General features: G+C 47.6%; 1 protein-coding gene across 1 annotated transcript in view; it reads right to left on the minus strand.

Moving 5' to 3' along the window:
• Nucleotides 1–22,836, minus strand: part of CDH13 (cadherin 13) — a 1,013,556-nt gene that overhangs the window by 97,733 nt on the left and 892,987 nt on the right. The window contains exons 9-10 of the mRNA XM_029206203.1: nucleotides 7,579–7,761; nucleotides 1–254 (exon numbers count right to left, since the gene is read on the minus strand). Coding sequence (XP_029062036.1) covers nucleotides 1–254; nucleotides 7,579–7,761 — 437 coding nt within the window. The remainder of the gene's footprint in view (nucleotides 255–7,578; nucleotides 7,762–22,836) is intronic.

The following is a 22,836-nucleotide window of genomic DNA, read 5'->3' on the forward strand; positions in this document are numbered from 1 at the left end:
CTGATGGTCTGATGCTGCAGGGAATCAGGGTCTGTGGCATTCACCGTCAACAGCACGCTGCCCACGGAGATGTGCTCTTGCTTGGTCACCATCATAGGGTCCGGGTGGAAAACTGGACCCTCATTGACATCCAGGACGGTGATGTGGACGGTTGCTGTGGAGCTGGGGCCGTAGGAGACGTCGGGCACCAGTGGGTCCTCGTTTTCCACTTTGATCAGCAGGGTGTGAAAGGCAGAAATCTCATAGTCCAGAGGCTGAAAGGCAGAGAGAAGGGCTCAGCACGCGGGTCTGCCACAAAGGGCAGGTGCTTTTGCACAAAGGCCTCTGACAGTCCCCGAGCCGTGTGGACGCTCAGGGGTGGATCCAGGTTCTGTGGGCTAAGGAGCTTGATGCAATCTGGGGTCCTCTTTAAGAAAGAGTATGAAACATACAGATGCAAAATTAGGTATGGAAGTTGTTCCTTTTTTCAGATTGAGAAATAACTTACAACAATTACATGAGTCTCAGACACCTGGATCCTTTGTTGTGAGATCTCTTTAGGTGACTCCCTGGCAGCGCTGACATTAAAAGCCTTCCCACCGGTAGCCTGTGACCTCACAACTCCGGCACTCGTGGGGGCTCCAGGGGGTGCACATTCTTCCAGTAGGGTGTCATGTAGAGAAGAGGATTCGGGAGGCTGACACACAAGGGGTTAAGCTGCATGGCCCTTCCCCACCTGAGGGCACTGGAAAACATGGGGGGGGGGATTTTTATTTGTCCCCATGACTCGGCAGCTCTGTGGCCATTTTCTGGGCAGGGGACAGTGATGCCAGATACATGGCCATGCCTGGGACAGTCCCACATATGGCAGACTGTCCCACCAATGGGCAACCCTGCTGAGGCCCTTTCCAGGTGATTCTGTAAAGGGGCTGATGGTAACCGCCTCCCTTGCTGCTGTGTAGACTAAATCAGAGGATATTAAGGAAACCCCATTGTAGACATTATTAATATGGTGCCCTGTCCCTTACAGAAGGTCATGGACGACATTCACTCGGTCACTTTCTTTCTAAACCAGGAGATGCAGTGATGGTGACATTTCCTGTCGATGGGGGTGTGTGTGAGGAGACATTTAGGTGAGATAAGGACACACTGCTTATTTCAAGCTATTTTCCTAATGTTTCCTGGGAAAACAAGTAGCTAACTCATCAGACCCATGACATAATGGATATTCTTGCTGGGAGGATGAGGCTAAAGTGAGTACAGGGAGGTGATTCACACTCAACCAGAAGGAAGGAAATGGCAGCACACGTCATAAGGGATCTGGGAATGTGGCACCAGAGGTGAGAATGGCGAAGCTGGGGAAAGAGCCGGGTGCAGGGGGTAGAATCTGGAATCGGGCAGGTTTAGTTGGGAGAGCTTTAGGCAAAATTACATTCTCTCTCATAATAATTACAGCTAACACGCACGCCCCGCACTCCACACCCGTGAAAGTGCACCCGCACAAACACACATGCATATATATATGCAGAGGCGCACACACACACACTGGAAGTACTGACCCCGGAAGTGCTTCCCGGCTGTAATAGGACCGCCCCTCCCGCCCTCACCTAGAGCAACTCCCAACAGGGTCAGTATTAAGATTTTAAGAGCTGACAGATACCAGGCTGTTGGTACCTAGGAGCTACCCAGTTATATTGTGGTTCCATCCCTGGAACACAAGAATAATTTACCACTTCATCCTCCTTTCTAACACAGATCTCTGTCCTTCCCAAGTCAAGCCCCAAATCTGCAACCCCAGTGAAATAAATTCCAAACATGGGCCAGGGAGCTGCCGTGCTTGGAAAGCAGAGTTATTCATCCTAATTAGGACACTGAAGGGACTGGAGCCTTGGGCTTGCTGGGTAGTGACAGTCTGCCGGACAGCATCCTGAGCAGGACGGACACACAGAGCGTCCACCTCTCCTGAGAACCTTCTCGACCGCACCCCAGCAGGGGCAGACCCAGCCAGGCAACCCGAGGCCCGAGGGTTTCTTTTATACCAGCTCCCAGGAACACACCATCTTCCTGGAAGTAAAGTTAAGGACAGCATGCTGCGACTATGAAATCCTGAATCTAGCCCAACTGGATTTTCTACCATGATGCAAATGCCGGCAGGGTGGGGTTTTACTGAGCTTCCTAGCTCTGCAGGGCTCTTAACAGGCAGCAGATGCGAGGCCAGCAGGGTGAGCAGCAGCAGGACAGCGTGGCGCGGCCGGGGCAGCGGAGGGTCAGGGCCCCGACAGCAACGGGAATCTTACCACTTGTCTCCTAAGGCTGTGGTGACAAAGCACTAGGTGGCTTAATACAAAGCTTAATACAAAGAAATGAACTGTCCCACAGTCCTGGAGACTAGAAGTCCAAAATCAAGATGTTGGCAGGGCCACGTTCTCTCTGAAAGCTCTAGAGGAGCCCTCCCTGCCTGTCCCAGCTTCGGGCGTTCCCTGGCTGGCAGCGCGTGAGTCTGACCCCTGTCTCCATCATCACCTGGCCTTCTCCCTGTGTGTCTCTGTCTTCACATGGCTGCCTCCTCATAAGGACACCAGTCATCTTGGATTGGGGGCCCATCCTACTCTATTATGCCCTCATCTTAACTAATTACACCTGCAGTGGTCCTATTTCCAAATAAGCCCACATTCACAGGTTCTGGGGGTTATGACTTTAATGTCTTTTTGGGGGGAGGCACAATTTAACCCATAAGAGTGGGGTACCCACAGCTCCCCCATTCGCACACATGTCTTATAATATATTTACATATTATGGATAAATATACATACAATATTTGATCTGCATCACAACCCCTCATTACTTTTCGTGACATAATCCATCTCTCATTGTGCACCGACTGTGTGCTAGGAGGGCCCCGTGTGCATCATCTCACCTAATCCTCACCTTACCCTCATAATAGTAGGTGATTTTAGACCCTTTTTACAGATGAGGAAACAGGTTCCGAGAGGTTAAGTAACTTGGTCAAAGTCACACAGCTAACAAGTGGCACAGAGCCGAGATGCGATACAGGGAGTCTGATGAGAGAGTCCGAGCTGATAACAATAAACTGCTTTTGGTACAGGGTGGTATTTCCATAAGTAATGCTGATGGGGACTCAGCCCTCTGTCCTGCCTTGGGACACTTCATTCATACCAGGAAGCAATGCAGCTTAGTAGCAGAAAGCGCTATTTGCCCCCAGAGCCAGAGGGGAGGGGATCAAGTCCTGGCCATAAGAACTCTAATGAATAACTACTGGACCACAGGCACATCACTGCATCTCCTGGAGCCTCAGCTTTCTCATCAGTAAAGTCCTAGTACCAAGGATTGTAGTAAGATCAGAGGAGATGATGCATGCTGGGTGTTTCACACAGCAGCTGGCCTGGAGTCGGATACAATAACAAGAGGCTGTTAAGACAGTGAGGAAGAGGAATATGGGGTAGAAACAGCTGGAAGAGCCACTGCCCTCCTGCCTTGCCTCTTCAGGTATGTTCGAGGCTGACATGCCTCAGCAGAATGCTGGCTTCTGAGGAATGCAGACGTGAGTAGTGGCACAGAGAGGGAAGGAGAGAGAGAGAGAGAGTCCAGCCTTTTCCGGAGAGGAGGACCTCTGCAGTGCTTAATTCCGTTTGCACAAAGCTGGGTGTAATGACACCAGTGGGGCGATGCCCAGGGCCAGTCTACCAGGAGCTGATGAAACGTGGGTCTCTGCTCCCACCCCTTCCGAGGCCTGCCCTGGGTCGTGCTGCATTAAGAAGCCCTCCGATGTCTCGGGCATATGACCTGATTAACGTGATTTGTTTGGTGTCTGGTCTCTGTGTCAGGGACGGGAGGAAATTGAAAACACTTCCAATAAAGTTACAGAGATGCAATTTGACTAATATTTCATCAAGTGTCAAAAGAGGGTGTGGACCACTGTTCTGGAGGATTTCAAGGCTGGAAAAGCCGGCTGTCATGGGAAGGGTAAAGAATCTAGGGTTTGTTGTCCAGAGGAGGGAGGCTTTGGAAGTGACCCGACAGTAAGTTGTAAGCCTGTGACAGGTTTGGGGATCAAGGATGCCTGCTTTCTCAATGCTTCCTTCTCCTCTGAGGACAAAAGAGAGAACAGACGTAAAACGCAGGGTGGATTATATTCAGCTGAAAGAGTAACTCTTTAACAGTTTGGAATAGGTTTACACAGCAACTAAGGGTGTTCCTGACTAGATGGTTTTAAAGAGGACACGGCTACTCATTTGGCAGAATTGTTAGGATTCGGTCCTGTAGGGAGGAAGGACTCCCCCGGAAACCACACAGTCCTGGACCTCCTCTAGTTCTCCCGTATGCCGACTGCTAACTGGGGAGGGCGGAGCTGCTTGTGGTTGCGCTGCAGCATGGCCGTGTCCACCCACCTCTCACTGCAGAGGCCCCAGAGGAAAGATTCAGACTTTCCAGCCTTCCTTGCAGCTGAGGGTGGGCACCTGTCATCCGGTCAGTGACACATCATTGGAAATTGTCTGGAGGACCCACGGAAAACACATTTTTTCCCCTAATGAGAAGAGAGGGGCCCACGAGGGAACATATACTCTCACTCACGTGCCTGGTGGCCTCCTTGCTTCCTGCCTTGGAACACAGCAGCAGGAAGACGTGATGCCCGGGGCTTTGACAGCCATTTTATGTCCATGAGGAAAACATCAGAAACATCTGTGGTGCCACCTGCTGGCTCTCGGACACCTTGAGCTGCCAGCCAATCCTGGATTGGCCTACCTTCATCTAGTTATGAAGACCATGAAATTCTCCTGACTATTTAAGCCACTATCAGCCTGGCATTTGGTTACGTACAACTGAAAGCATTCCTAGCTACTGCACTGGGTTGCTAGCAAGGTGGAGAGCCCAGGGAGCATGGTCAGGCCAGCCTCCAGCAGGCTATCCTGGGGCTTTAACTCAGGCGCACTGAGAAGCAGAGAAAGCTCAAGGCCCTTTATACAAATTCATGTGGCAGGCAGCCAAAGAGAGGATGCCTCCATCCCAATTCTGAAGCAAAGGGAGTCCACTTGCTAGTAAAATGGAGGCCCAGGGAGGGCCCCAGGCTCTGTGGGCACCTCCTCCCCAGGAATTGCAGGTGGAAATTCCTTGTCCTACGGCAGTGCTCGTCCACAAGGCTGTGCTCTCCTGGGGCAACTCTCCCTCCTGTTCTGACCCTGCAGGTGTGGGGCAGGCCCGGGAACCTGCATTTCAGATAGCATTCCAGGTGACTCTTCTAAATGCTAACGTTTAAGACTCACAGCATTGTGGGCCAAAGCGGGAGTGTGGGGAGAGGAGGACACTCTTTTCCAGTCTATCTTTGCTTGTATTTTATTTTCCTCAAGCTGTAGCAAACACAGGCCGGGAGGACGGTGCTCCTGCAGGGTTTATGGCGGGGATGTATATTTACCCAAGCTTTGTCTTCCAGCTGCAGGTTTGGAAAATTGCCTGATGCCTTCTATAGATACAGGGCTAGCCTCAGAGAACAGCCAGTGGCTATGTTTTATTTTTTTATGACTTTCACAGCTTTGAAACTATAGCACTGAATGTAGGAGGGCAGTGCCAGGATCTCCCCGGAGTCCTGGCAAGGGAAGAAGAATTGGGAAGACCCAGAGGCTGCTCTTTTCAGAGAGACGTTTGGGGCTCAGTTCAGACGAGGTTCTGAAAAGGACAGGGAGAAACCTAGACCCCTCATCCTCTGGAGAAAGCCGGAAACTTCTCTGAGATCTGCCATTCTCAGCGGCTCCGGGTTCTGCCCTCAGGGACGTTGTGGAACTTTGTTGGTGTGAACGTTTATATGGCCCTGTGGCTAGGCTGAATACTGACCCCACCCCCCAACATGTCCATGTTCGAATCCCGGGAACGTGTGTTACCTTACATGGCAAAAGGGACTTTGCAGATGTGATTAAGCTAAGGACCCTGAGCTGGGTAGAAGATTCTGGATTATCCAGGTGGGCCCAATGGAACCACAAAGATCCTTAAAAGAGGGAGGCAGGTGGGCTTCCCTGGTGGCACAGTGGTTAAGAATCCGCCTGCCAGTGCAGGGGACATGGGTTCGAGCCCTGGTCTGAGAAGATCCCACATGCCGCGGAGCAACTAAGCCCGTGTGCCACAACTACTGAGCCCGCATGCTAGAGCCTGTGAGCCACAACTACTGAGCCCGTGTGCCACAACTACTGAAGCCTACGCACCTAGAGCCCGTGCTCTGCAACAAGAGAAGCCACCGCAATGAGAAGCCCGCGCACTGCAATGAGGAGTTGCCCCCGCTCGCCGCAACTAGAGAAAGCCCGTGCGCAGCAACGAATACCCAATGCAGCCGTAAATAAATAAATAAACAAACAAATAAATAAAATTAAAGAACACTGCACACACACACAAAAAGAGGGAGGCAGGAAAGTCAAAGTAGGTGTGACAATGGAAGCAGTGGGTCAAAGTCAGAGAGAGATAAGAAGATGCTGGGTTGCTGCTTTGAAGATACAGGAAGGGGCCATGAGCCAAGGAATGCATGCAGGCGACCTCCAGAAGCTGGAAAAGACGAGGAAGTCAATTCTCCGCCAGAGCCTCCAGAAGGAACCAGCCCCACCGACTGCAGCCCTGTGAAACTAATTTTGGACTTGCGGCCTCCAGAACTGTAAAAGACTAAATGTGCGTTGTTTGAAGCTCCCATGTCTGTGGTCATTTGTTACGGCAGCCCCAGGAAACGAACGCAGGCACCATGTGCCAGTCACATATTAGCTTGTGAACTCCTCACAACAACCTGGAGCGGTGGGTTGTACCATCATCCTCATTTTACAGATGAGGAAGTCGAGGCACAGGAAACAGTTAAGCATCTTGGCCAACGGCGCACAGGAAGTAGGTATCAACGCTGCTGCTTGGCCCACTAATACGATTACTATAAACACGGCTGCTCCCTGCTTTCCAGGCAAATTGCTGCACCCACCAGAAAAGAAGCTGTGTTCCGATGGACGTTCTGGTCTGGCAGCAGCTCTCCCAGAACCTCCCAGATCCCTTCCTCCAGGACACGGGGACCATGAGCCTCGCATGCTCTGCTGCCACCCCCCCTCCTTCCCACATTTCTGAGCCCTCCCGTTACACTGTTGTCACTTTCCTTCTCGGTCCCCCTGTAGCAGAGAGAGGTCAGCTTGCTGGGCAGCAGTGCTCACAGGCGGTTTCACACGGAGAAGCATCCCGTGTGTGTAATTATATGCTGTGTTTGACAGTAACTGAGACTCTGCTAAGAAAGATTAAGAAGAACTGTAATAATGCACAATCTGACCAAGGATCTTTAGAAAACCTTCACAGGTCCCATTTTTGCATATCTTTGATAATTCATTATCACGTATATGGAGAATCTCATTTAAAAATTAAGTTTTTTTTTTTTAAGGTTACACAGAAGTTTAGGTTTTCCAGAACCTGTAGAACAACTTGGTTTTATAGCCATGAGAGTACAAGCACACCCCTAAGCTGAAGACTTTTCCCATTTTAATTCCAGGAGGAGGAGACAGCGGCTGGTCTATCCTCGACCCGGGGCCCTGGGTGCTCGGGCGAGGAGGGAGGGGCGGTCGGAAGCACCCTTACTTTGACGACGGAGAGCATCCCCTCGTTGGTTTGCGGGTTGGTGTGGATCTCGAAGCTCTGCCCCGGGTTCCCGTTGATGATGGTGTAGGCGGCCCTCCACGCGCCTGTGGTAGGATCGTCCTTGTCTTCAACTGTCAAGTTGACAATAACTCCTACGGCTCCTTCCTCGACTGTGGCTTGAAACTGCAAACAAAGCAGACCGTTACTGTCACTATTTTGGGGAAAAAAAAAAAATCATAGTGAAGACCACTGATGGCACTCTGACCATATGCCTGGTGTTGGGCACATTACCCACACCATCTCATTAAATAATAAAGACTAACAGAGGAAGATCACGAAGCTGTGTGCCAACACATGACATGCTTCAGGCTCTCTCAGCCTTACGCGGGACCATGAGGCTGAATTCGCTCCTACAGGATGTGGGCAGAAGTGATGCTGGCCGGGGCTGAGGGTTAAGAGAACAGCTGTGCCTCTTCTCTGGGCCCCTTTCCTTCCATCTACCTGGGTGCAGACAACCAGGAGACCCAAGGGGAAGGTGGAGCCACAGGAGGGAATGAGCTTGGGTACCTGAGTCACCACGTGGAGGTGGGTGGGAGCCTGTCCTAAACTGTTGTTGAATGAGAAACAAACTTGTATTGAGCTTGAGCCTTTATGCATTTTTGTTTGCATTTGTTTTTGTAGCCTTGTTACTGAATGCAAATCTGTATGCCCAACGCACAGTGGGGCCAAACAATACCAAAACGTCAGAGTTTGGAGCAGAGAAAGGTTTACTGCAGGGCCAGGCAAGGAGATGTATGCCTCATGCCTTAAAAACCCTGAACTCCCTGAAAGCTTTCAGCGAAGCCCTTTTACAGGAAAGGTGAGGGAGGGGCATGGTTAGCTGTTGCAGACTTCTTGGTGTCAGATCCTTCGTTCCTGAGGTCAGGTCACCGTCGGGTCACGGTGTTCCTGTACACCTCCACCTAAACAAATGTTACTCTCTGTTCTGACAAGTAAGGGCAAGGTCCCAAGGCTCAACTTTCGCCCTCTGAGGTCCAGGCCCTGGCTGAGAGGAGGGGGTCCCCACAGGGGCCAGTTACCCTGCCCGGGAGCGTTCGTCCAGCACCCAGGCTGGGTCCTCCCACCAATGCCCAGGCCTGGCTGGCAGTGCCCTCAGGGCCAGGTCCCCAGACCCTGCCCAGCCGTCATCACTGAGGGAGCCAGGCACCCACGACCCAGCCGGCCCTCAGGTACCTCAGGCCACCCAAAGGTTCGGGCAGAGCGGGCCGGGTCCCAGGGACCCAGGGAGACCGCCGCCGCCATTCGGTAGCGGAGGAGGAGATGGAAGAGAGATTCCCGCGGCCTCAAGGCCCAGGCCCGGCCAGTGGGCGGCCATGGCAAGGGCTCTGGAGCTCTGCGGGGCACAGCCCCCAGCCTGTCCTGGGGCCCCCCAGCTCACCCACCGCCTGAGGCCGGGGAGGGCCTGGAGGGCCCCAGGGAGAAGGCCCCCATCCACCTCTTACCACACGGAGATCCACCTCTTATCTCTTGCCAGGAGGACCACCCCGGGCGGACCGTTGGCCGAGCGACCTCTAACTGCCACACTAAGTGTCTCTTGCTAACCCTACTGTGCTTAAGTTCTCGCAGTAACGGTTGCGTGGTAACGGCTGTGCACCCGCCCCGCCCCTATTACAGCCTCACCCACCCTAAACGACAAGGTAACCAGATAATCACACCGCCATCGCTCGTATATGGAGGGACGGGGATTGGAACCCCAGTGTTTGACTCCAGAGCCTCTGCTCAATTGTAGCATCCTCCTTAGTGAAGGAAGCCAGTTTCATCCCTCCCACCCCTTGCCCACACCTAGCATGACTTTAAAAGGGAGGAAACATTTTTCTAAGGTAACATATAAATCAATTGTTTGGAGCTTTGTTGTACCTGTGTTTTTATTGTGACACATCTAAAGTATTTGTTGCAAGTAGGTGTGGTGAAAAATAAATCAATAAATGAAAAATCAGCTTAGATAGAGAATTTCACGAGCCATCAGCACATTGCTTTGAGCTGGAAGCATAAAGTATTGTTTTGGTGCTTCCCTCTGATACACTACTGGTGAATAGTAATCTGTTTGCAAATATTTTATACACAAGTAATACCAATAAGCTGACAACAAGAAGAAGAAATATCCTGGAATTTCAATTAGCAGGAAAGACAATCTAGAGACAGTAAGATGATGTCAGAAAGCCCTTATGTTCAAAGACAAGTAATTTGAGAAATGACGTTTCAAAAGCGGTGGCTGATTAATTCACGTGCAGATCATTAATCACAAGCCATAATCTTGATGCCTCGGGGGAGACAGGAACTAATTTGTCTATCACAACTCAGCAAACCTGGATGAGCCGCTTCCCTTCCCTACAAGCGGTGCTGGGAAATTCCTGGAACATGCGCACTGGATGGAAAGGAGCTGGAGCGAGGGGAAGTGGAGGATACTGTCACACAGAAACGGCTCCACGAGACAATTATCTTGACCTGATTCCTCTGATTCTTGTTTAAGTTAGGCCTAACTTCTATCTTTCCCCCCTCATCACAAAAATTAGGGAATTCCTGAGCTTGAAATCTACACTGGTGGATCCCAGCCCTGTTAGAATCTCCTGGAGGGCTTTTTAAAAACACTGTTTTTTTTTTAAAAATAACCTTATTCCAATTCAGTTGGTCTGGGGTAAGGCGTGGGTTTCAGTGTTTTGTTGACCTGCCCAGATAATTCTAATATGTAGTTTGGACAGAGAAGCATGAGAGTTCAAGGTCAAGAAGGGCCAAAGTAGGGATGTGAGAGCCTGCCCTTGTGCATTGCAAGGCTGCCTGGGTCCCATGCTGAGGGAGGGGCCTGCAGTGCATGTGGTATCAGCAGGAAGGAGAGCTGTGATCAGCTACTGCTGTCTGCCATGCGTCCAGGAGTGGGACACACGTGTTATCCAATCCCACAGGTGGCAGATAAAGAAACAGGCACAGAGAAAGAAGGAAGGAAGAGGTTGGTCCAAAGTTCTCGAGTGAACCAAAGGTCAGATACAAATCTCCTGGACTCCAGTAACGTCTGCTTTCCACAAGTTCTATTACTCATGCCCACTCAAGAGTCCCATTGCTTAGGCTGGTCCTCCACCCCCTGCTGTGATCCAGAGCCAGAGGACTGATTCTCTGTCCCTACTGATCACAGCACACCTCAGCTCATAACCTGTCCCTGTGGCTGTCCTGACACCTGTACCTTGGGACACCAGGCAGACAATTCAGTGGGTTTGGGAGTGCTAAGACTAGAGGATGCTGGAAACCATCAGTCAGGTACGAACGCCATTACATCCAGTCCACAGGTGAGAAGTTACTTTGTCAAGGCAGGTGAATGTCACATTGCTGAGAGGAAGACACTATAAGAACAGATCACGATTTGAGGAGGCTGGAGGCTCCAGGTGTGTCTGTCTTGTTCAGGGCTTTCTCTCCACCCCTTGCATGATGCTGGGTGCATAGAAGGGACACAGTAGGTGTTTGTTGAGTGAATGAATGGTCTTAAAATAGGAAATGGGGCCTGGCATCAAAGGTGAGGGCTGAGAGGAAATGTGAAGGGATGAAGCTATACCGGAGTGAGACTAAGAGGGACTGGCATGGTGACGGATGCCTGATTCTGCCACTTGCTTGGATGGTGCAGGGCAGGAGGGATGGGTTGACCTCCCTTGTTCTCCAGAACATCTCTAGCAGGGATGCCTTATGACTTTCGAAGACACTGGGTACGTTACGTTTGTTGGTCCCTCCTACCACACTTGATTTTCATAGGCTTTAAAAATTTCATTTTTTTCCCCCCTGATGTGAGGAAAAAAATTAAAATTTTCTTTGACCCTAAAAAATGCGTTTTTTTATGGCGCCTGGTCCCCAGTACACAGCACAGTGCTGGACACATGAAGATCTTCTGGATGGATGGATGAATTTGTAAAATTAATATTTAGGCCACGTATAGGTGAGAAAAGCCTGTGCAGTTTCTCCCATGACACCAACCAAGAGGCTGGTGCAGAATACCTTTTCAGTGTGTGGGCAAATGAGTGCAAGTGGAACGGGAAGGTGATAACGTTTTAGAAATTCTCACAGCATGCGTTACGACCCTAATATATCCTTAGATGTAGTAATGTGTCCACAGCCACATTTACCTACCATCCATCACCCATCCATCCATTTATTTATTCTCCATTCATCCATCCATCCTTCCATCCACTTATCCGTCCTCCATCCATCCTCCATCCATGCATCCATCCATCCATTCACCCATTCGCCCATCCATCCATATTCCAGCCAGCCAGCCAACAAATACCTGTCAAGCGGCTTCTGTGTACCACGCATGACACTGTATTAAATTCTAAAAAATAGAAAAAGAAAAAATAAATTCTAGGGATACACTAGTAAACAGGACAACAGACATGGCATATGTTTAATTATAAAAATATGTGAAGTGTTGGGCAAGAAATAACATAGTTCTTGGAGAGCCTGAAGCTTGAGGGGAGTGGTGAGAGGGCGTGGTGCCTGACCCAGTCTAGGGAAGGTCATTAGGGAAGAATTCCCTGAGAACTGAAAGCAGAGGAGTCGGTGAGACGAAAGGGGAGAGAGCCTTCCTGGCATCTGGAACAGCAGGTGCAAAGGCCAGCGGTGAAGGAAGCACGGGGCACTTGTGGACCAGAGGGAGGTGGGTGTGGCTGGAGAGCAAAGGAGAACTGGGGGAGGACTGTTTGCTACTGGACTCCAGAGGAGAGTTGCGTCAGATCATGCACAGCCTTGTGGGCCAGGGAAAGGCATTTAGAATTTGCCTTGAGAGCCAAGTGAGGTCTAATCAAGGAACTGGATTATGTTTAAATCTACTCCTGGGAGAATTCAGAAAAAAATCTTTAAATACCGAAAACATTCAATACAATTATTATAGTCTTTGTTAAGACCATTATCTGATTCTTGCATAAACTATAAAGCCAGTTTCCTTGAGCATCCATTTAGAAACTCATTATGGCTTAATTAAATACTCATTCTATTAATTCTATTCAATGTTTAACCCCATTATGTAAATCAAGAATGGAAAATTAAGTAGATTAAAATGAAACAGTACCATTTTATATTTCTATAGCAATGCTCACTCTGATTTAAAACAATAGACAGGCATTAATTTACCATGCTAGAGCAGGAGGAATTACGGATTGTAACATTACTTCATTTAATTGGAAAAAAATAAGGTTACTTTTCTGTTAAACTGTGCAGCAAATCAAATACGAGATGCAAAACATGGTTTTACACCATCAGTGTGGGCGACTGGCTTGGGACATATTGAGTTTCATTAGCTCTCTCCTCTCAATTCAGGACTGAGTTATTTCATTTTCTTTTCTTTGCCAAGGTGAGGTGAATTTTGTGATGGACATTTAGGAAGAGACTACTTGGACTTGCCACAAAGGTTATCCATCACCAGGGGAAGAGGGACTTGCATTTTAATTTACACTGAGAATGAACACTGCTCCTCACAGAGCAAAGAGTTGGTTATTAAGGTTAACCTGGAAGATGGAAATAACGATCAGCAGGCTAAAAGGCACAGGTGGGGAAGAAGTGACAGCTGATGACTTTAAGGGACAGGACACATGCAAGCCTGCCTGCTTGATCGCTGGAGTCCAGGTTCATGAGCTGCCAACCCTGGGGTTTCATGGAGAATTGATGTTGAACTTGAAAAGCTGGGATATAGTCATCTGGGCCCTGGCTTTGAAAAAATTAAAAGATAAGGTCCCGGAAAGTTTTACACACTTCAGTTTCTATTTGTGAGGACAAAAGGGTGAGGGAGACATCATCAGAAACTGAACTTGCAAGCACTTTTATGAGTCTGTATTTACATAAACGATGCAGCTTGTTGGAAAAATCTAATTTCTTGCTGATAGCCTAATGGGTAGAAATTGTGAGTGCTATAAATAAGATCATACATTTAAGGATCCTGGCATAGAGTAAGGGATCAGTATTTGTTAGCACTGGTGATGATGATCGATTTCATTCTGTATCATACGAAATACTTACTAATAAATTGGAGAATGTGACTCTTTCTGTTTTTATCACAGTCTGCCTTCCATTGCGGTTGCCTTGTATAGATAGCTTATTTCCCTCGGTGGGTGTGGAAGAAGCTCTTTGCTCTTCAGTCGTGTATACCTGACACTCACAAGCTTGCATATCCTTGTCTTGATCTTTATCACCAAGACAAATGATGTTAGCTTATCACGCGCACATTTAGAAGGGATGGCTGCATCAGATATCTGGTTTCCTTCTATCTATGATTAGGAGTCATCCTGGGGTAGAAAGATGCAACACCTCATTTAAATAACGAGTCATTAAATGTCTATTGCATGTCAGGGGGTCTGCCAGGCACAAGAAGTACAGCAGTAAATGAGAGGGACACTATTCCCTCCCCTCACGGGTTTACAGCTCAGCACACTGACACATTCCCTCCTGATCACCCCATTTTCTTTATATGCTTTGCTCACACAATTCCTTTTCTACCATTTGTCCACTGTCATTCATTCCAGGCTGCATCTATGTTTGGACATGACTTAGTTTACAGCTAATGGTCATTTTAATAAATGGTGCTGGGGCCATTGGCGAGCCATGTGGAAAAAACAAAGAATTTGGATTCCCGACCTCACACCATACAGAAGTTGTGAAAGGTAAAACAATCAATGTTTTAGAAGAAAACATAGGAGGACATTTTAATTCAGCTTACAGTTAATGTTTATGTGTACTTTATATATATGTAATATAATGTAAAATATTTAAAATACATATAATATAAAAATATAAAATGGGGCTTCCCTGGTGGCGCAGTGGTTGAGAGTCCACCTGCCGATGCAGGGGACATGGGTTCGTGCCGTGGTCCGGGAGGATCCCCCATGCCACGGAGCGGCTGGGCCCGTGGGCCATGGCCGCTGGGCCTGCGCATCTGGAGCCTGTGCTCCGCAACGGGAGAGGCCACAGCAGTGAGAGGCCCGCGTACTGCACACACACAATATATATATATATATATATAAAATGTAATTATATATATAAAGTGCACATAATATAATATAGATAATATTTAAATAACACATTTAGTAAGTATAGAGTTTATTCCGTATTTTAAAGAAGGCTTTATGTCTAAGAAGTGATGAACAGCAGAGCCCCACAAGGGACTCTAGGTTACCTGGCTGAGAACCACCATCTCCTCATCAGCTAGCCCTCAAGACAACTGTGCCTTCTGAGCCCCTCCCCAGCCGGGTCCCAGGAGGATGTGCATGGACAGGCCCCGAAGTAATACCCAGATGGGAGGGGACCATTCGGGAACCCAACAGCCCATAATGGCCCCAGACATTGGTGAGCATCTTTTACTCATTTCCCATCTAGTCAACACTCTCTCTTCTCTAAATATCGTTTTCTCTTTGAAAATGAAGAGTGGTGTCAGCCCTTTGGTTTTCAACGCCCATGGGAGACAGTTCACGGAGAGAAGACGTAAAGCAGATGCTAGAGCTGGGATTTCCGGCAACTGTGAATAGAGACTTCCCCGCCCTCTGAAGCGCAGGCAGCCTGGGGCGTGCGCCTATCAACTGTGAGACGGGTCTTGTCTCTGTTTCCGAAAATGCCCAACACCACCTCTTTCATAAAGTGAGAATGCTATAATTAGACATTCAACTTTGGGATCATTTTTGTCTAGAGAATACAACCCGAGGGGAGAAGATGAGTGTACATGTGTTGGAGGGTCTCACGATAAGAAGAATGATTAGTTTTTCTCTATTCTCACTGAGAAAAAGGAAAGTGAACTAAACTGTACGTCACACGCCAGAGATGATAACATGGTAATGGTGGATGGCAGTCTTCCTTTCCTGAAGATTCTTAAAGTTTCTGAGCAGATTTAGTTCAGGGTGCCTGTATCCATAAAACATCTGAGGAAACGATACCTTCCCCAGCTCCTGCTGAAAAGAGTGTTACTAGAGGGCCATTTGTGCCACACGATCCCAGCTTTCGTTGCCAGAGCTGACCGGACCCAGAAGTGGCACTGGGCTCACAAGTCACCAATCTATTGGCTGCTTCATGAACGATCAGAGGATTTCTCTAAGCATATGAACTCAGAGGAATACAGGCTATATAATCAGAGGGCAAAGGGTCCTTAAATCCTAAGTTTCTGAGTAGAAGAGAAATGGAGTGGCCATTTTTTGTCATTTGGACATGAACGAATAGACGCGTAGAGAAGCCAAAGAATGGACACACTGAAAGAAAACCCAGGAGATCTTGGGGGTGCTCAGAGACACACAGATGAGGAAGCACTCTTGATCTCGGACTGTGTTTCTACTCCTTGCAACTAATGGAGCCCTGGGAAAACAGCTGTGGTGGATGGATGTCTATCCCTCTCAGGACGTAAATGTGGTCCTTTTGACGAAGACTTGGGTTTCATAGATGTTTCCTCAAATATTTTTTCTTTTTCTCTTTTACATCTTGCTATGGAAACTTTCAAACAGCTATAAAAGCAGACAGAATGAAGTAATGAACCCCATGTGCCATCATCAGGCTTCAAAGATTTTCAACTTATGCCCCCATTGTGCTTCACCTACACGTCCACTTCTCCCCATTCCTGTCTTGTTTGGAGCAAATCCCAGACATATCACTGAATCTGTAAATATTTCACTGCTTGTCGCTAAAAGTTAAAAACTCTTTTTAAGAGAACAGAATCAAGGTCCTCTCCTGATCCAATTTCTTCCACTGACAATTATCGTGTTTTTCTTTTGTGCCGGATGCTTTACTAAAACTATAGCCGCGGTAAAGGACAGTTAGAGACTGGCCTATTAGACTTCTCCACGGGTTAGGAGAGTCTTCTCAGCTAAACGTTACTAAACAGGTGAGGAAACAGAAAAGCTGAAGGTGGAAACAGTTCAATGATAATAAGGAATAGCAGCTCGATGACAAAGAAACATGTGCTTGAGGGGGGAGGACTCTCCAGAGCCGCTGGCATGCCAGGCAGTGTGGTTCTTGGTCCAGGAGAGCCGAGGCACACGCCACCTAGTGGATGTGACCCCCCCACCCCCCACCCCAGGGAGCCCCGGGCCGGGAGGAGAGCTACGTGCCTGGAGGGCTGCGTCTGGGGACCTGTTCCAACGAGAGGAAAGACCAAGTGTCACGCAGCCTCCCAGCTCTACAGGTGCTGGGGGATGAGCCAACAGGCAAGAGAGGGAAACAATATTCACTTCATGCTCCGGCAGGAATTATCCTCCCCTCCCCACTCAGTGTACTCTCTTCCGTATTGATTCATTTCCTAGGAGGAGTTTCCATGGTTGCTGCAGACACAGAGGAGGTGCTGGGTACCCGACTTTGGAGGAAGATGCCCAGCCAGGTTCTGGCTTGCTGGGGGCCCGATGGTCCACCAAATTTGTTTACGCAATTCTTCCTCCACGTGATCTCGCCTACCGAAGCTCCTCGGATTTACCAATTACAGATGCATACTGCAGCTAAAAAGTGAGTTTTCAGGAAGAAAAGACTCAAATACTGAAACATATCTTTTTGTCCTCAAAACAAAATGAGAACACACAGCCACTGAAGACTGCCAGAAAAATAATACAGCTGGGCAATGGTTCTCAAACTATGTTCCCTGGAACAGTGTTTGAGGGATGGTGCAGGAGTCCCACGAATGTACCACGTATTTTTCTCTGAACAAGAAAGACTGAAACTGCCCGAGGAATCTGCTAGATATATTTTATCCGTTTTGTATATTAGAGTTCTTGTCTAAGATTTTGCTTGGAAAAAAAAAGTTTTGCTGCTGAAATGAAGTTTGAAAATCACTGCCTTAGGGAACCGATGAAATAAATATTACATGTGATGGTGAGAGAAAAATAAAAACCAAGGAGCAAATATGCGTGCGTTGTTTTTTCTCCACATGCCCGGTGTGGAGACTTTATCTCATCTGACATTAATATCTCTCCTTCGCTTGAGCTTCTCTTTTTAAAAAAATGAAAGAAAAGGCAAAACACATTTGTACATTTGATGAGATAACTGAAAAATAGCTTAATTTTGAGAAGCAAAGAGATTTTCTGCAGGGATACGCATTTGACACAAACATCTAAATCTGGACGAAGAATGACTTTTCTTTAGGAACAATAGCATGGTCTGCTCTAAAGACTTAGAATTTGGTTTATGCAATTCTGCAAATTTACAGGTGTGGAAAATTCAGTGAAATGGGGCAAGTTCTGATCTACCTCTAACCCACGGGTAAATTCTGTAACTTCTCTGAGTCCAAGTTTGCGTATCTGAGGTGTAGGGTATCAGGCTAGAGCAGGAGTTCTTAATGCTGACTGCACATTAGAATCACCTGAAAACTACTCATGATCTGAGGTCCCACATTCAGAGATTCTCCTTGGGTAGGGCCTAGGCATTTGCATTTCTGAAAACTCCCCCAGATGGTTCTGATGAATGGCCAAAAGGTGAGAACAGCTGCTTGAAATGACTCCAAAGGCCCCCTCCTAGTGTTAGGATCGAACTTTAAAAAGATCATTGTGACCTGTTCTAGCTTGTGTGGGTCCTAGCCGGTGTTGGGAGTGCCAAAGAATGCCACTGGTGGGACCCTTGAGATTTCTTACAGTTCTCTGCTCCAGGAGTCTATAGGAGCTGCTAACGGACCAACGGAATACATTTGCCAATGAAATCACAGGGCCATCTCCTGGAGGTCATCTTTTTCATCACCTCCAACAGGAATCCTGTACCCATTAAGCAGTCATCCTATTCCTCACCCCCACCCCCCAGCCCAGCCCCTGACAATCACCAACCTACCTTCTGTCTCTATGGATTTACCATTCTGGAAATTTCATAGAAATGGAACGACACAACATATGGTCTTCTGTGTCTAGCTTCTTTCAATTAGCATACTGTTTTCAAGGTTCATCACTGTTGTAACCTGTGTTGGTACTTTGTTCCTTTTACTGGCTGAATAATATTCCACAGCATGGATGGACCACATTTTATCTAACCATTCTTCCATTGATCAACATGTGGGCTGTTTCCACTTTTTGGCTATTGTGAATATGCTGCTCTGAACATTCATGGACATGTTTTTATGTGGACGTATGCTCTCATTCCCTTGGGCAGATACCTAGGAGCGGAATTGCTGGGTCACATGGTGACTCTGTGTGTAATGCGGTGGAGATCTAAGTCATTCACCAATATGCAGAGAGCGCTTGGGTGGCACCTTTTAAACACATGAGGCCATGTACTGTTTGCCGGCTTCTCAGAGCTCACTGCCCCCTCCCATGTGAGCAAAGGCAATATTTGAGAATGAAGCTTCCCTCTTTGAATGGCAGGAGGGGTTGGGAAGAAGGGGGATCTATGGGCACCTTATCTCCTTTGACTAACCGACTTCAAGTAGCCTCCTTTCCCCTATTTGCATGCGCTATCACTCAGCTTAATGCAGAAATGAGACGGACACCCCAGAGCTCACAGAGAAAAAGCCCTGCTCCGTGCGTGCCCCTTGCAGCTGTTTCTAACTAGAGAAAGTACATCTTTAATCTCCTGAGCGGTAGGAAAATCGACACACTTGGTTAGGCTCCTGATGCTAATGCCCCAGTACAAATAAGGACACGAGAAACCTTCTGCTTTCATTACAAGGGATTTGTACAAATTCACACATGGAATTGCCTTACAGCTTCTAATTTATATTTAAATCCCAAATGTCACTGTCAGAAGAAACTGCTCTAAATCCATTGTCTGTGTCTGCACCATTGATTCCTGTTTCAAATAGACCCCACGGGACCAACTGTAATTCCCATCGGCACCTCTGCATATTTCTTCCCAGAGGTGGCTTGTGGTGCTTCTGAGAACATCTGAGTCCCACAGGTAGAAGAGATGGATGAGAATCATTCCCTTGGGAATCAGACCCAGTGAGAGGGGAAGGATTAGAAAAATCATTCTCTGTCCCTTCTGGGCTCTGATCCCAGAGTAGAGTCACACCGGAAGTCTGTGTGGGGAGAGAGGTGCCCCGATGGCCATCTTTCATGTTGAAAAGAATGAATGATGGAAAGTTACTCATGTTTAACACCCCCTGAAGCTCTATAACGTATTGGCTGTGTGACCTCGGTCAAGTCACTTAACCTCTCTGTGTCTTGATTTTCTCATCAGCGCAATGAGAAAAATAATAGTCCCTACCCTTACAGGATTATGATGATTGGGAATGTTTATAAATGTCAAGGTGAATGCCAGACACGTAATAAGCAATACAGGCAGACTGTTATGATGAACACAGACAGAAAGAACACAGAGATGAAGTTTGTAATGGTGCACATCAGTTACAAGGAATGCGACCAGAGAAATAAACTTTGTTCTTTTGGGCTTTTTGTTGCTGTCGTTACAGTAGACTAGTTTTGCTAAATAATATTTCTGACAATATAAATTTCCCTTGTTGTCTACAACTACTTAGACTTGGTGTCACGTATAATCAGAGGTGTCCTGACCAAGAGTACTTTTTAGAGAGGTGCCCTGACCCATAGTACTTTTTAGTTCCTAAATGTATTTTTAATCTAACTTAGGGTTTCTTAAGAGCAGTGCTAGTGACACTTTGGGCTGGATAACGATTTGTTGGGTGGGTGGGGGGGGTGTCCTGTGTAGGATGTTGAGCACCATCCGTAGCCTCCACCCACCAGATGCCAGGGGCACCCAAGCTGCAGACATTGCCAGATGTCCCAGGGGAGCGCGTGTGTGTGTGTGTGTGTGTGTGTGTGTGTGTGTGTGTGTATACAATCCTCCCTGGCTGAGAATCACTAATCTACCTAAACCAGGTCAGGGGCTCCCTAACAAGTATCTGCCTGTAAATGGCAGCCCATGAGCTCCCCCAGAGCAAGATTTATCAGCAAGTTCGTCTTAGACTCAAGTCTCAAGGGAAAACTGAAATAGCATAATAACATTTTCTAGGGTAATTGAATCAGACATTGCCAGAAAAACATTCAAGGGTAAAACTAAAGGCTGTAATTATTATGAAAATTATTGATGTAGTTTTCATTACTCTACAATTTTTGAATTAGCCACTGATAATCCCTTTTATAAAAGAAGAAAGGTAGTTTTTCTTGCTTTTCCTTCTTCCTGACACTTGCCTGCCTCTCACTTTTCAGCAAACACATTCAAGCCTGTGCGTGCTAAGTGGGCTCTGGTGCAGCAGAGACCCAGGCCCTCCTCTGAGGGGCAGCCCTGTCACCTGCGGGGCTTTCTCGATGGGCCTCAGAATTTTTTCATTTGGTCCAGTTAGAACTATGTTCAGACCCAAGCTTATTCAGCAGTGAAGAATTACTGTCCGTGATCCATTTTCCCCTCCCAATTCTCTAAACCCCTGCTACTCGAAGTGTGGTCCCTGGGCCAGCGTGGGTATCACCTGTGAGCTAGTTAGAAATGCAGAACCTGGGGCCCCACGCTAGACCTTCAGAATCAGCTTCCAGGTGATTCAGGGCTACATCAAGTTTGAGACGTCTGCTCTTGACTGCTCTACCAACTCTTGATGACTCGGTCCTTGCTGCCTGACCCTGATGGGCAGAGAGACCAGAATACAGGTGCCCTCTACGTTCAGCACTCCCAGCCTGGAAACCTAGAGACTAGAGGGGTCCTTCTCCCTCCTGTTCAATGTGAACTTCTTCCCTGGGTCCCATCCCCTCCCCTTCCACCTTCAACTCCTGCCCTGCTTCCCTACCTGCCAACTTACCCTGCCTCACAAGTCCATAATGTGTTCTAGACTCTCCAATTAAGAACACAACAACAAAACACACGCAGCGAAGCAAAAGCCTCCCTCCACTCTTCCATGGCTCTCATGCCCTTCGCAAGAGGGGCCTGCATTTCCTCAGCCCCCACTGTGCGATAACAGAGCACTAAATACCTTGGAAGTTGCTGTGAGGGCTAGGGAGCACAAAAATCAGGACTGCAAATTTATCTGCAATCAAGGAACAATATAACTGGTCATTGTTGAGGTGTAATTACAGGACAAAACCTACTGCTCAAGAATCCTTACTGGGTCTGTTGAACAGATGCCAAGGAGGCTTTTCATGAAACTCACACATAACAGGCCAGACACTGTCCGACCCCAGCCTCTGGCTGCTACATCTGGGCAGCTCCACGTGTATGAGGAGGGCCGTGAGGCTGTATTGTGAGTATGGAAAACAGGAGCTCTCACAGAGTTAAGGACTTTTAGGTAAAAAAGTGAAGGCTTCCAGCTTGATTTTTCCCTCCCGAGTGACAGGTGGGACAGTGAGAACTGCCAGGTAGCACGGGAGAGCCTGTGAGAAATGAGAGAAGCTGAGGGGAGAGAGAGGAGAGAGTGGGGAGATTGAGAGAGAGACACACAGAAAAAAAGAGGTGGAGAGAGAAAGAGAGAGCCAGTGGGGGGAGGGCAGTGCTGGGAAAGAAGGCAGGGCTACACATGCGAAAAAGAGAGAGACATCTCCTGGCTATTGTAAATAAAGCTGCAATGAACATTGGAAGCAACCTAAGTGTCCATCATTGGATGAATGGATAAAGAAGATGTGGCACATATATACAATGGAATATTATTCAGCCATAAAAAGAAACGAAATTGAGTTATTTGTAGTGAGGTGGATGGACCTACAGTCTGTCATACAGAGTGAAGTAAGTCAGAAAGAGAAAAACAAATACCGTATGCTAACACATATATATGGAATTTAAGAAAAGAAAAAAAAAAAGGTCATGAAGAACCTAGGGTTAAGACGGGAATAAAGACACAGACCTACTAGAGAATGGACTTGAGGATACGGGGAGGGGGAAGGGTAAGCTGTGACAAAGTGAGAGAGTGGCATGGACATATATACACTACCAAATGTAAACTAGATAGCTAGTGGGAAGCAGCTGCATAGCACAGGGAGATCAGCTCGGTGCTTTGTGACCACCTAGAGGGGTGGGATAGGGAGGGTGGGAGGGAGGGAGACGCAAGAGGGAAGAGATATGAGGATATATGTATATGTATAACTGATTCACTTTGTTATAAAGCAGAAACTAACACACCATTGTAAAGCAATTATACTCCAATAAAGATGTTAAAAATTAAAAAAAAAATTTAAAAAAAAAAGAAAAAGAGAGAGAGAAAGGGAGACGAGAGAAACAGACTGGAGAGGGAAAGAGAAAGGAGAGATAAATAAGTTAGGAAATAAAGACAGGAGAAAGAGATGTAGAAAGAGGGAGATGGGGGTGGCTTCAGGGCTTGGTTTTGCTTTTTCTTAAATAAGAAAATCTGGG

This window comes from Monodon monoceros, unplaced genomic scaffold (genome assembly GCF_005190385.1).
Source record: "Monodon monoceros isolate NGI ecotype Baffin Bay Population unplaced genomic scaffold, NGI_Narwhal_1 Super_Scaffold_10, whole genome shotgun sequence".
Lineage (NCBI taxonomy): Eukaryota > Metazoa > Chordata > Mammalia > Artiodactyla > Monodontidae > Monodon > Monodon monoceros.